The sequence below is a fragment of the Zalophus californianus genome, chromosome 3 (genome assembly GCF_009762305.2).
Source record: "Zalophus californianus isolate mZalCal1 chromosome 3, mZalCal1.pri.v2, whole genome shotgun sequence".
Lineage (NCBI taxonomy): Eukaryota > Metazoa > Chordata > Mammalia > Carnivora > Otariidae > Zalophus > Zalophus californianus.
In genome coordinates, this window is record NC_045597.1 from 195,530,156 (window position 1) to 195,542,257 (window position 12,102).

The 12,102-nt window shown below is 48.1% G+C and overlaps 1 protein-coding gene across 2 annotated transcripts in view; it reads right to left on the reverse strand.

The window, feature by feature from the left end:
* LOC113920904 (contactin-associated protein-like 4) overlaps positions 1–12,102 on the reverse strand; it is a 169,142-nt gene that overhangs the window by 106,688 nt on the left and 50,352 nt on the right. For both annotated transcript variants that reach the window (XM_027591300.2, XM_027591299.2), the window contains exon 3: positions 805–998. In XM_027591300.2, coding sequence (XP_027447101.2) covers positions 805–998 — 194 coding nt within the window. The remainder of the gene's footprint in view (positions 1–804; positions 999–12,102) is intronic.

A 12,102-nucleotide genomic window follows, 5' to 3' on the forward strand; every position in this document is an offset into this window, starting at 1 on the left:
CGGCCGAGCCCCGCTGCAGAAGCAGGTGCGGCCTCCGGTAGAGAAAGAGGGTGTGGACGTCACAGGAGGGGCTTAGGGGCACCTGGGCCTGTGTGACCCCAAACCAACCTTTTTTGTGGTTTATGTGAGAAAGAACAGCGTCTTCCCACCCGACCTCTGCCTGAGCTGCTCCTTCAACACTTAGTTTCAGTGGCCTGTGGCTTCCCTGTTGCTGATATGTAGTGGGACCGGGTCCTGGACTGTCTCCACTGGCTCACAGTCCCACTGCCTCACGCCCTGGCCAGACCCCGCACGGTCACACAAACTCTACCTCACTAATCACGCAATAGAAGGGACACGGTCTGTGGTGAACGTTCCGAAAGTCACAAAGGTGAAGCAAACAAAAACAATTTGCCACAGAACGTGGCTGTGGGACGCAGGGCAGGCCCTACAGACCTCGTGTGGCGGTTTCTGTGAATGCCAGCCGTGAGGGTCATTCATGTCCGTCAGGAGCCCCGGGTCAGGGAGGAGGGCCAGGACCCACTTCCTGTGCTCATGAGGAGCCCTCGGTGACCTGGCAGCTTCCGCGAGGCCATGCAGAGCGCGGGCGGGTTATCCGTGGGGCTACCCGCTTGAAACCAGAGCAGAAGGGTTTTGTTCAGTTGTTCCTATGCTATAAAACCATTCTGCTCCTTGACGCTCACTGGATCTTCACGTGTCATGCATTTGGACGTGGTTTGCTCCTCCGGTGGATCTGAGATCCTGGCCCGGGAAGGGAAGGCGCTCTCGGGGCCCCGGGAGTTCGCGTCACGTGAAGGGACCTACCGCGATGCTCTCCTCGCGCCGGTACACCTTCCAGTTCCTGCTGCTGTCGCTGAACATCAGGAGGTAGCCGGTCACCCAGTCGGAGCTCCCGTACCCGCCCTGCGTGGCCACCGCGGTGACCGACACCCTGTCCCCGAGGTCGAGCTGCAGCCACTGGCCCCTGCTTGACACGCGTGGTGTCCAGCCCCCAGCTCCTTGTGGAGGAAAAGGAGACAGGAAGAACACAGTAAGAGCGGGAAACATTAAAATGCATCTTCAAGGGGCAAAAACAGCACAGGACGTATGCTTTTGTGGCTTCCGGGAAGACTGTGTCCCTGAAGCCTGGGAGCTCGACCTCCTGACCATGAGCACGGTTACACGCAGGGAATAATGCACTGTCTGTGCCCTCCTGCTCCTGGGGCGTGTGACTGCCTCACACGGGCTCCAGCTGCTCGGTGTCAGGGGGACACCCCATGGAGCCTGTCGGCCTCCCAACCCGTGTCCTCCAGGCCCCAACCTGTGTCCTCCGGTCGCCATCGGCCTCCACACCTTTCCAGGGTACACAGGGTGCATCTAGCTCACGGCAGAGCAGGACGTCCGTCCGGATGCCCCACCCCTGGGGTCCAGCATCCCACTCTGGGGACCCACTCTGGGGTCCTCAGGATGTGGCTGGCCACGGGGAGCCCCAGACTCAATGACATGGGCATGTGAAGCAGAGTTAGGAGCTCAGAGGTGGGAGAAGGTGCCAGTGGATGGTGAGGCCATGTGGGGTGGGGTGACAACGGCAAACCCCACACCAAGGTGAGGAGGGGTTCATGCAGCAAAGTGCACCCCCACTCCTGGGAGACAGAGGACAACTGAGGGCCAGAGGAAAAAGGGCCGCCATCTGGTATGGGGCCAGTGTCCCCTGTGACCCCAGCCCTGAGCAGAGAACCAGGGGGACAGAGCAGGGACCTCCTAGGGACACTGCAGAGGCCAGGAAGAGGGGACAGGGGTGTGACCGGAAGGTGGAGTCCACCTCGAGCCCCGCCATGAAGGGACAGACCCAGGCTTGGAGACTGTGGAGGGGTGCAGTCCCGGAGGACCCCCAGCCCTCCTCCCACACACACAGCAAACACCAACAGTGGACACCAAGTGCTGGTCACCCTGGGATTGCCGAGGTGGAGGCTGGGCGCCCGTAAGCTGGAGGAATCCAGTATCACCAAACCAGTGAGAGGAGAGTAAAACCCAATTAGAATTACTGAGAAAATCAGGAAACAAATATTCATAAGAAGTAACTGAAGAACATCCCTACCTCCTAAAAACAACTATGAAGCAAAAGGAAACCACAGAAAATAAAACTCTTACAAGCCTTTGAGGGTCTAAAGTACCACCTTGAATCACAGGTTCAGAACTCAGAACAGCAATGGGCCAAACACGGAGTTATGAGAAAAAAATTGATTGAACACAGGAAGCAAATGGGGAAAAAGACAAAATTATTTTTAAAATAAAGAGTAAATACCATGACTATTAGAATGGCCCAAATCCAGACCCCTGATAGCCCCAGTGCTGATGCTGACGAGGTGCAGTACTCACTGTGGTGGGGGGGGGGCCCGGGGGGTGGGGACGTGGGAGAGAAGACAGCCTGGTGGTTTCTCACAAACACACTTTTACCATAGGATCCAGGAATTGCAATCCTTGGTATTTACCCAAATATTGTACACTTCTTTTGTAACTGACAAACACTGGAAGCAAACAGGATGCCCTTCAGTAAGTGGATGGATGAATAAACTGGGGTCCATCCAGAAAGTGGAATGTTGTTCTGTGCCAAAAAGAAATGAGCTATCAAGCCACAAAAAGACATGGAGGAAACTTAAATGCATTTTACTAAGTGAAAGAAGCCAATCTGAAAAGGCTACACACTGTGTGATCCTAACTCTATAATATTCTGGAAAAGGCAGAACTAGGGAGACAGTAAAAATCAGTGGTTGGCAGGGTCTGGGGGGAGGGTGAGCAGGCTCTGGGGGTCCAGAGGAGGGTGAGCAGGGGCTGGGGGGAGGCTGAGCAGGGACTGGGGGTCTGGGGGAGGGTGAGCAGGGGCTGGGGGAGGGTGAGCACAGAGGTATTTACGTCAGTGAAACCACTGTGTATGCTATGTTATGGTAGATACAAATGTATTTGGTAAAACCCACAGTGCGCAACACCAAGGATGAGCCCAACGCAGACTCTGGGCTCTGGGTAACAGCGGTGCATCAGGGTGGGCTCATCAAGTGCAGTGCACGTGCCGCACTACTGTGCTACTGGGAGGTGTTCATCGTCAGGACTCCACATGTGGGTGGCAGTAGGAGGGTGCAGTGCGTGGGGGCTCTCAGTCCTTCCCCCTCCGTGTTACTGCAAACCCAAAACTGTTCTAAAATCAGTCTGTTAGTTAAAGAGAGAATAAATTGCACAGTGTCCAGGGGAGAATAGACTGAGATGGAAAGGTAGTAAAGGACATCACAGAAGGCGGCGAACATCCAAGGGCACGAAAATGATCAAATGAATAAAGGATCAGAGAAGAAGTGGTGGAAGCAGGCAAAGCGGGAATAGTTTTCAGAGAGCCGAGTCCCGGGGAGAGACAAACCAATGCAGGAGGATTCGTGTGGCAAATGCAACCTGTTGAAACCTTTTCAGAGAAAAAGGACCGTAAGAGTCTCTGCAGAGCCCGACAATGACAACAGTTGGATCTTGAGCAAAAATCCAGAAATAGACCCAAAGACATGTGAGAATTCAGTGTGACAAAGGCGGGTTCTCCAAGTTCTGGGGTGAGGACGGCCGCCTTCCTGAGACAGCAGGGCAGCCTGTGGGAAGGCGGTAAAATTAAATCCATATTCTACACTGCACGGTGTGAATGCCTCGTGGGTCAGGGATTCGGTGTGGACGTGTAACCACACAGATGCTGGAGGAAAGGAGACACATTCCTCTTCGCCACGGTGCAGAGAAAACTTTTCTCACTGTGACTCACAAAGTCTGGCCCTCAGCGTCTGCACCCTGTTTTCCTGCACAGTGATCTGAGGTCCCTGGAGAAGTGGTTGATTCCCACAAAAAATACAAAAGGAGCTTAGAACATCCTGTGTGCTAAAAAGTAGGAAGTGCTCAGGAAAAGGGAGACTTGTTGAAAGAATGGGAGAACCAACTGGAAGGTTGGCCAACTCTAGGACAACTGAGCAATGAAGTGAAAAAATGGATTTTATGCCTTAGAATGTGAATATCTGCGAGTTTATACTGGTGAAAATAAATGAACTGGGTGCCTGGGTGGCTCAGTCGGTGAAGCATCTGCCTTCGGCTCAGGTCGTGATCCCAGGGTCCTGGGATCGAGCCCCACATCGGGCTCCCTGCTCAGCGGAGAGTCTGCTTCTCCCTCTGCCCCTCCCCCGGCTCATTCTCTCTCTGTCCCTCAAATGAATAAATAAAATCTTAAAAAAAAGAAAAAGAAAAGAAATGAGCAATCAAGCACATGCACGTTCAGGAGGAAGGGGCAGTTCTTCCTCATGGGAGAATTCCCAGGGGTGACCCCCCCCAGGAGAGAATCCTCCACGGCACACACAACAGTGGGGGGCTGCAGCGCAGCTGTGTGGATGGACGTCGACGCTGGTGGGGAGATGTTTGGGGAGAAACCGCATCAGTGGGTCTCAAAGTCTCCCCCAAGTCACTCATCACCATGGAGGGGTCCAGGCTCCCATCACCATCATCAGACAAATCCCCTCATGAGCCCCCAGTGGACACAAAGAGAAGGGTACATGGCATTTCTGGGGCACTCTTGTCAGAAATTCATGAACTCACTCCAGTCAAGGGAAAACTGTGCAGAGTCAACCCAGAAAACATTCTCCAAAAGACCAGGGAAGACTGAGTTCTCGCCAAACATTGGAGGGGACAAAGGACCCAGGGCCCAGGTGCCTCTGGGGACAGAGGAAGGACAGGGACCGGTGCAAAGAGCTCGCCCTGCCTTCTGGGCTTAGGAGCTTCCCCACCTTGCCATCAGCAAAGTGTTAGCAGGCAGGAGCACCTGGGAGACTCTTCACATCCTTCCGTGACCCTTCTGTGCCATTAGCCCAAAATAAGAAGTTAAGCAACTGTGGACAAGAGAGAGAGGCCGGGACCCCAGGCCATCGGGAGGTTGCTATCAAAGACTGTGAGCAGATTTGGACACCAGCTCAGGCAGGGTGAGGACAAAGAACCCTGGGCCGTCCAGACACAGGCCCTGTACGGGCCTCCCCACTGCCCACAGTGCCACAGCCAAGCCAAGTAGGCCGTTGTGCTTCAAATGGGGAAGCTGTGGTCTGTTCACAGCTCATAAGACGCCATAACACTAATCAGATGTTGTGACTGATCTTTGATGCTTTTTAAAGAACTTTTGGCCTGGGGCCCAGTAGGACGTGAGCAGTGAAGCCTGGTGGCATTTAGAGGTCATGGTACTCGGCCCCAGAATCCCAGGGAGCCCCGTGATTCCACGCAGTTGCCTCCCAGGCTGAGCTCCCACGGCATGCGGCTCACCCTCTGCAGTGTGTGAAGTCCTGAGGAGTCACGAAACCATCATCCTTCCTCAGAAAAACTTTAATACCAAACATACCATGTAGGGAGGAAAATGGTTTCCTCTACCCTTCTGAGTTCTTGGCTGAGAGCCTGTGATACAAGACAGAGTAGCAAGGAAAAGATAACAGGAGTTTACCAACCTGCGCACCTCGTGATGCAAGAGAGACAGCAGGGAAAACAGGGAACCCCGAAGTGACCTAAACCTGGGGCTCAACACCATCTTCAGCTGAAGAGCGAGAGCTGTGGGGCAGGCCTGGGGGGCAGGAAAAGCAGGCCAGCGAGACTTGCGTCCCCTGTGAGGGTCTCCTGTGGTTTAGATTCACCCTCTTCCTTGACACAAGGGAGGCTCCCTGCACGTGCAGATTCCCTTTCTATAGGGCAACGCTGCTTTGTTCTCAGGGCTTCTCCTGCATGTGCCAGTTCTCAAGATAATACGCTCAAAATGATCCTTATGCCAAAGAGGCAGACTTTGGGTCAGTGTGTTCTGCTAGGAGGTTAGATAACACAGCGTGTGAACACTCACACCCATTGTCCTTGCAAATGACAAAAGACTGACTAGTGACTCCTGGCACAGACGTAGATCCACTGGGGGTGTGTTCAGTCTTGCATTTTTAAAAAAGGTTTATTTATTTATTTTAGAGAGGGTGGGGGGAGGAGCAGAGGGAGAGAATCTCAGGCTGACTCTCCACTGAGCGCAGAGCTGATGCGGGGCCGGATCCCAAGCTCTGACTCAGGACCTGAGTCAAAACAAGAGTCACTTGCTCAACCGACTGAGCCACCCAGGTGCCCCTGTTTTGCATTTTTTAAATCCCTAAATGAGCACACTGTAGTTCTTTTCTCTGTTACAGTCGATTTTCAGTCTGCAAGGGTCTGAAGGAATTGTGTTACCTATTTTTCAGTTAATCACAGAGTGGGAGCCCCATCATGTGCTAAGGATGCCGTTTAGCTGTCTTCGTGTATTCGCTCTTATGTCTTGAGGGTACCTAGGGTGACTCCTCAAAACCTCAAAAGAAAAATAAAATACACCCTCAAATCCATGCCTAGGTGTACGGCCCAAAGAATCAAAAGTTCCACAAACATAGTACATGAGTGTTCACGCTAACTAAAAAGTAGAAACAACCCCAAAGCCCATCAGTGGATGAATGGAGAAACCCAGGGGGTTTATGAGCCCTGATGTGGTGGTTCCAGCAAAGGGGATGTTTCTCAGCCTCAGAGGGAGGTCAGCTGACCCATGGACACTCCCTCCGTGGACCTGCCACAGCGAAACCCCTGGGGCAGGAAGCAGGTGGAGGGGCTGGAGGAGGGTCTTTGGGGGATGGAAGGTTGTGGAACCAGATGGAGGAGGTGCCCCCACAGCGTTGTGAATATCCTAAGTGCCTCTGAATGGTTCACTTTAAATGATTAACATATGTAATTTGTAACTCAATAGAAAAGCATCTCGGGGAACGTATTTAAAATCTCCCCTTTAACATCCGCCTCCCTGCTCGGCGGGAAGCCTGCTTCTCCCTCTCCCACTCCCCCTGCTTGTGTTCCCTCTCTCGCTGTCTCTCTCTCTCTGTCAATTAAATAAAATCTTAAAAAAAAAAAAGAGGGGGGCGGAGCAAGATGGCGGAGGAGTAGGAGACCTGGATTTCGTCTGGTCTCAGGAATTCAGCTGAATAGGGATCAAACCATTCTGAACACCTACGAACTCAACAGGAGACCAAAGAAGAGAGTAGCAACAACTCTGTGAACAGAGAAGCGACCACTTACTGGAAGGTAGGACGTGCGGAGAAGTGAATCCGAGGCGATATTCGGGAGGATAGACGGCGGGGGAGGGGGCCTCCGTCGGCCGCTTCTGGCAAGTGCTAGAGCCACGGAGCACAAAATCGGAACTTTTAGAAGTCGGCTCCGCGGAGGGACGTCGCTCCAGTGGCTAAGCGGGGGGTGGAACCCTCACGGGAGAGTGTGGTCTCAGGACCCTCGGGGTCACAGAAAGACCGGGGGTGCCTGAGTGCGGCAGAGCTCCCAGGGATCGGAGCGGGGAAGCCGGCTGCAGAGATGGAGCAGAGGGGCGGGCTCTGAGCTCGGGGTGGCCATAAACTGTGATCCACAGCCCAGTCGGGCCACTGCTCCTCCAGCAGGGACCCAACAAGTGGCAGAGCTGGGGAGACTCCCCTCCCTCCCCCGGGAGGAGCAGCGCAGGAGCGCACCGCAGGGATCTGCTGGGTTTGGAGACTCCACACGGGGTCAGATGCCAGAGATAGAAACGCTCGGTCACAGGCCGGGTGAGCACGGAGTGCGGCCGGAGACCGGGGACACGGGAGTGACTGCTTTTCTCTGGGGGCGCACTGAGGAGAGGGGCCCCGAGTTCTCAGCTCCTCCGAATGGAGATTGGGAGGCCACCATTTTCACCCTGGTCCTCCAAGCTGTACCAGAGCTTTCAGGGAAAAAAATCTCCTCAGAGCAAACCCGAGCCACTTGCTTAGCCCGGACCGACAAGGGCGGGGCAATTCCGCCTCCGGCAAAGATATTTGGGAACCACGGCAACAGGCCCCTACCCCAGAAGATCAGCACAAACAGCCAGCAAGCCAGGACCAAGTTTACCGATCAAGGAGAACGGGAGAACTCCAGCGCTAGGGGAATACTGCACATAGAATTCACGGCTTTTTTTTACCATGATTCATTAGTTTTTCAAAGTTAATTTTTTTAAACGTTTTTTTTTAAATTTTTTTTTCCCTTTTTCAACCAACATCTTATCAATCCTTTTTAAAAAAACATTTTTTATTTTTCATTTTTAGAGTCATATTTTATCCCTTCATAGTAGTTACCCTTATTTTTGGCATATATATATAAGTTGTTCTCTCTTTAAATTTTTGAGATACAATTTCTTCTAACAGATCAAAATATACCCTAAATCACTAGTGTATGGCTTTGTTCTAGTCTCCTGCCTGATCACATTCTCTCCCTTTTTTTTCTTTTTCTTTCTTTTTTATTTTAAATCTTCTTTCTTTTTTCAAACAACTACTTATCATATCAATTCCTTTTATAAAATCTTTCATAATTTTCATCTTTACAGTCATCTTCCATCCCTTCATTGTATCAACCCTTATTTTGTACATATATGTCTTTCTTCCTTTAAAATTTTAGGAGGCACTTTTTTCTAACAGACCAAAATACACCCAAAATCTAGTGTGTGGCACTGATCTATGCACTAGCCTGATCATATTTGATCATATTCGGTTTTTTTTCGTATTGTTCTGTTTTTGTATTTATTTTTCTTTTTGTTTTTTTTTTCTTTTCTTTCTTTTCTCTTTCTTTTTTCTTTCTTTCCCTTTCTTTTCCCCTGGTTTCAGGTTTTTTCTGATTTGTATAGAGTATATTTGTTGGGGACATTGTGAACCTGTTAGCATTTTGTTCTCTCATTCATCTATTCCCCTCTGGACAAAATGACAAGAAGAAAAAAATCACCTCAGCAAAAAGAACAAGAGATAGTACCATCAGTCAGGGACCTACTCAATACAGACATTAGTACGATGTTGGACCTAGAGTTCAGAATCATGACTTTAAAGATACTAGCTGGGCTTGAAAAAAGCATGGAAGTTATTAGAGAAACCCTTTCTGGAGAAATAAAAGAACTAAAATCTAACCAAGTCGAAATCAAAAAGGCTATTAATGAGGTGCAATAAAAATGGGGGCACTAACTGCTAGGATAAATGAGGCAGAAGAGAGAATCAGCGATATAAAAGACCAAATGATGGAAAATAAAGAGGCTGAGAAAAAGAGAGAGAAAGAACTACAGGATCACGAGGGCAGAATTCGAGAGATAAGCGATACGATAAGATGAAACAACATTAGAATAATTGGGATCCCAGAAGAAGAAGAAATAGAAAGAGGAGCAAAGGGTATATTGCAGGAAATAATGGCAGAAAACTGCCTTAATGTGAGGAAGGAAACAGGCATCAAAATCCAGGAGGCACAGAGAACCCCTCTCAAAATCAGTAAAAATAGGTCAACACCCCGACATCTAATAGTAAAACTTACGAGTCTCAGAGACAAAGAGAAAATCCTGAAAGCTGCTCGGGAGAAGAGATATGTAACCTACAATAGTAGAAATATTAGATTGGCAACAGACCTATGCACAGAGACCTGGCAGGCCAGAAAGGACTGGCATGATATCTTCAAACACTAAATGAGAAAAATATGCAGCCAAGAATACTATATCCAGCTAGGCTGTCATTGAAAATTGAAGGAGAGATAAAAAGCTTCCAGGACAAACAAAAACTAAAGGAATTTGCAAACACGAAACCAGCCCTCCAAGAAATATTGAAATGGGTCCTCTAAACAAAGAGAGAGCCTAAAAGCAGCATAGATCGGAAAGGAACACAGACAATATACAGTAACAGTCACCTTACAGGCAATACAATGGCATTAATTCATGCCTTTCAATAGTTACCCTGAATGTAAATGGGCTAAATGCCCCAATCAAAAGACACAGGCTATCAGATTGGATTAAAAAACAAGACCCATCCATATGCTGTCTGCAAGAGACTCATTTTAGACCCAAAGACACCCCCAGATTTAAAGTGAGGGGGTGGAAAACCATTTACCATGCTAATGGACACCAAAGGAAAGCTGGGGTGGCAATCCTTATATCAGACAAATTAGATTTTAAAACAAAGACTGTAATAAGAGACAAAGAAGGACACTATATCCTACTTAAAGGGTCTATCCAACAAGAAGATCTAACAATTGTAAATATCTATTCCCCTAACATGGGAGCAGCCAATTATATAAGGCAATTAATAACAAAAGCAAAGAAACACATTGACAACAATACAATAATAGTGGGGAACTTTAACACCCCCCTCACTGAAATGGACAGATCATCTAAGCAAAAGATCAACAAGGAAATAAAGACTTTAAATGAAACACTGGACCAAATGGACTTCACAGACATATTCAGAACATTTCATCCTAAAGCAATGGAATACACATTCTTCTCTAGTGCCCATGGAACCTTCTCCAGAATAGATCACATCCTAGGTCACAAATCAGGTCTCAACCGGTACCAAAAGATTGGGATTATTCCCTGCATATTTTCAGACCACAATGCTTTGAAACTAGAACTCAATCACAAGAGGAAAGTTGGAAAGAACTCAAATACATGGAGGCTAAAAAGCATCCTACTAAAGAATGAATGGGTCAACCAGGAAATTAAAGAAGAATTAAAAAAATTCATGGAAACCAATGAAAATGAAAAACACAACTGTTCCAAATCTTTGGGATACAGCAAAGGCAGTCCTGAGAGGAAAGTATATAGCAATACAAGCCTTTCTCAAGAAACAAGAAAGGTCTCAAATACACAACCTAACCCTACACCTGAAGGAGCTGGAGAAAGAACAGCAAATAAAGCCTAAACCCAGCAGGAGAAGAAAAATAATAAAGATCAGAGCAGAAATCAATGAAATAGAAACCAAAAGAACAGTAGAACAGATCAACAAAACTAGGAGCTGGTTCTTTGAAAGAATTAAGAAGATTGATAAACCCCTGGCCAGACTTATCAAAAAGAAAAGAGATATGACCCAAATCAACAAAATCATGAATGAAAGAGGAGAGATCACAGCCAACACCGAATAAATACAAACAATTATAAGAACACATTATGAGCAACTCTATGCCAGCAAATTAGATAACCTGGAGATTTCTGGGTGCATTCCTAGAGATGTCTCAACTACCAAAATTGAACCAGGAAGACATAGAAAATCGAACAGACCTATAACCACTAAGGAAATTGAAGCAGTCATCCAAAATCTCCCAACAAACAAAAGCCCAGGGCTAGATGGGCTCCCAGGGGAATTCTATCAGACATTTAAAGAAGAATTAATACGTATTCTCCTGAAACTGTTCCAAAAAATAGAAATGGAAGGAAAACTTCCAAACTCATTTTATGAGGCCACCATTACCTTGATCCCCAAACCAGACAAAGACCCCATCAAAAAGGAGAATTACAGACCAATATCCTTGATGAACATGGATGCAAAAATTCTCACCAAAATACCAGCCAATAGGATCCAACAGTACATTAAAAGGATTATTCACCATGACCAATTGGGATTTATCCCTGGACTGCAAGGCTGGTTCAACATCCGCAAATCAATCGTGATACGACACATTAACAAAAGAAAGAACAAGAATCATATGATCCTCTCAAAAGATGCAGAAAAAGCATTTGACAAAGTACAGCATCCTTTCTTGATCAAAACTCTTCAGAGCATAGGGATAGAGGGTACATACCTCAATATCATAAAAGCCATCTATGAAAAACCTACAGTGAATATCATTCTCAATGATATGACCAATAAGGTCAGGAACGCGGCAGGGATGTCCACTCTCACCACTGCTATTCAACATAGTATTAGAAGTCCTAGCCACAGCAATCAGACAACAAAAAGAAATCAAAGGCATCCAAATCGACAAGGAGGAAGTCAAACTCTCACTCTTTGCAGATGATATGATACTGTATGTCATCAGGGAAAGCTCTGCATCAGGGAAATCCAAATCAAAACCTCAATGAGATACCATCTCACACCCATCAGAATGGCTAAAATTAAGAAGTCAGGGAATGACAGATGTTGGCGGGGATGTGGAGAAAGGGGAACCCTCCTACACTGTTGGTGGGAATGCAAGCTGGTGCAACCCCTCTGGAAAACAGTATGGAGGTTCCTCAAACAGTTGAAAATAGAGCTACCATAAGATCCAGCAATTGCACTACTGGGTATTTACCAC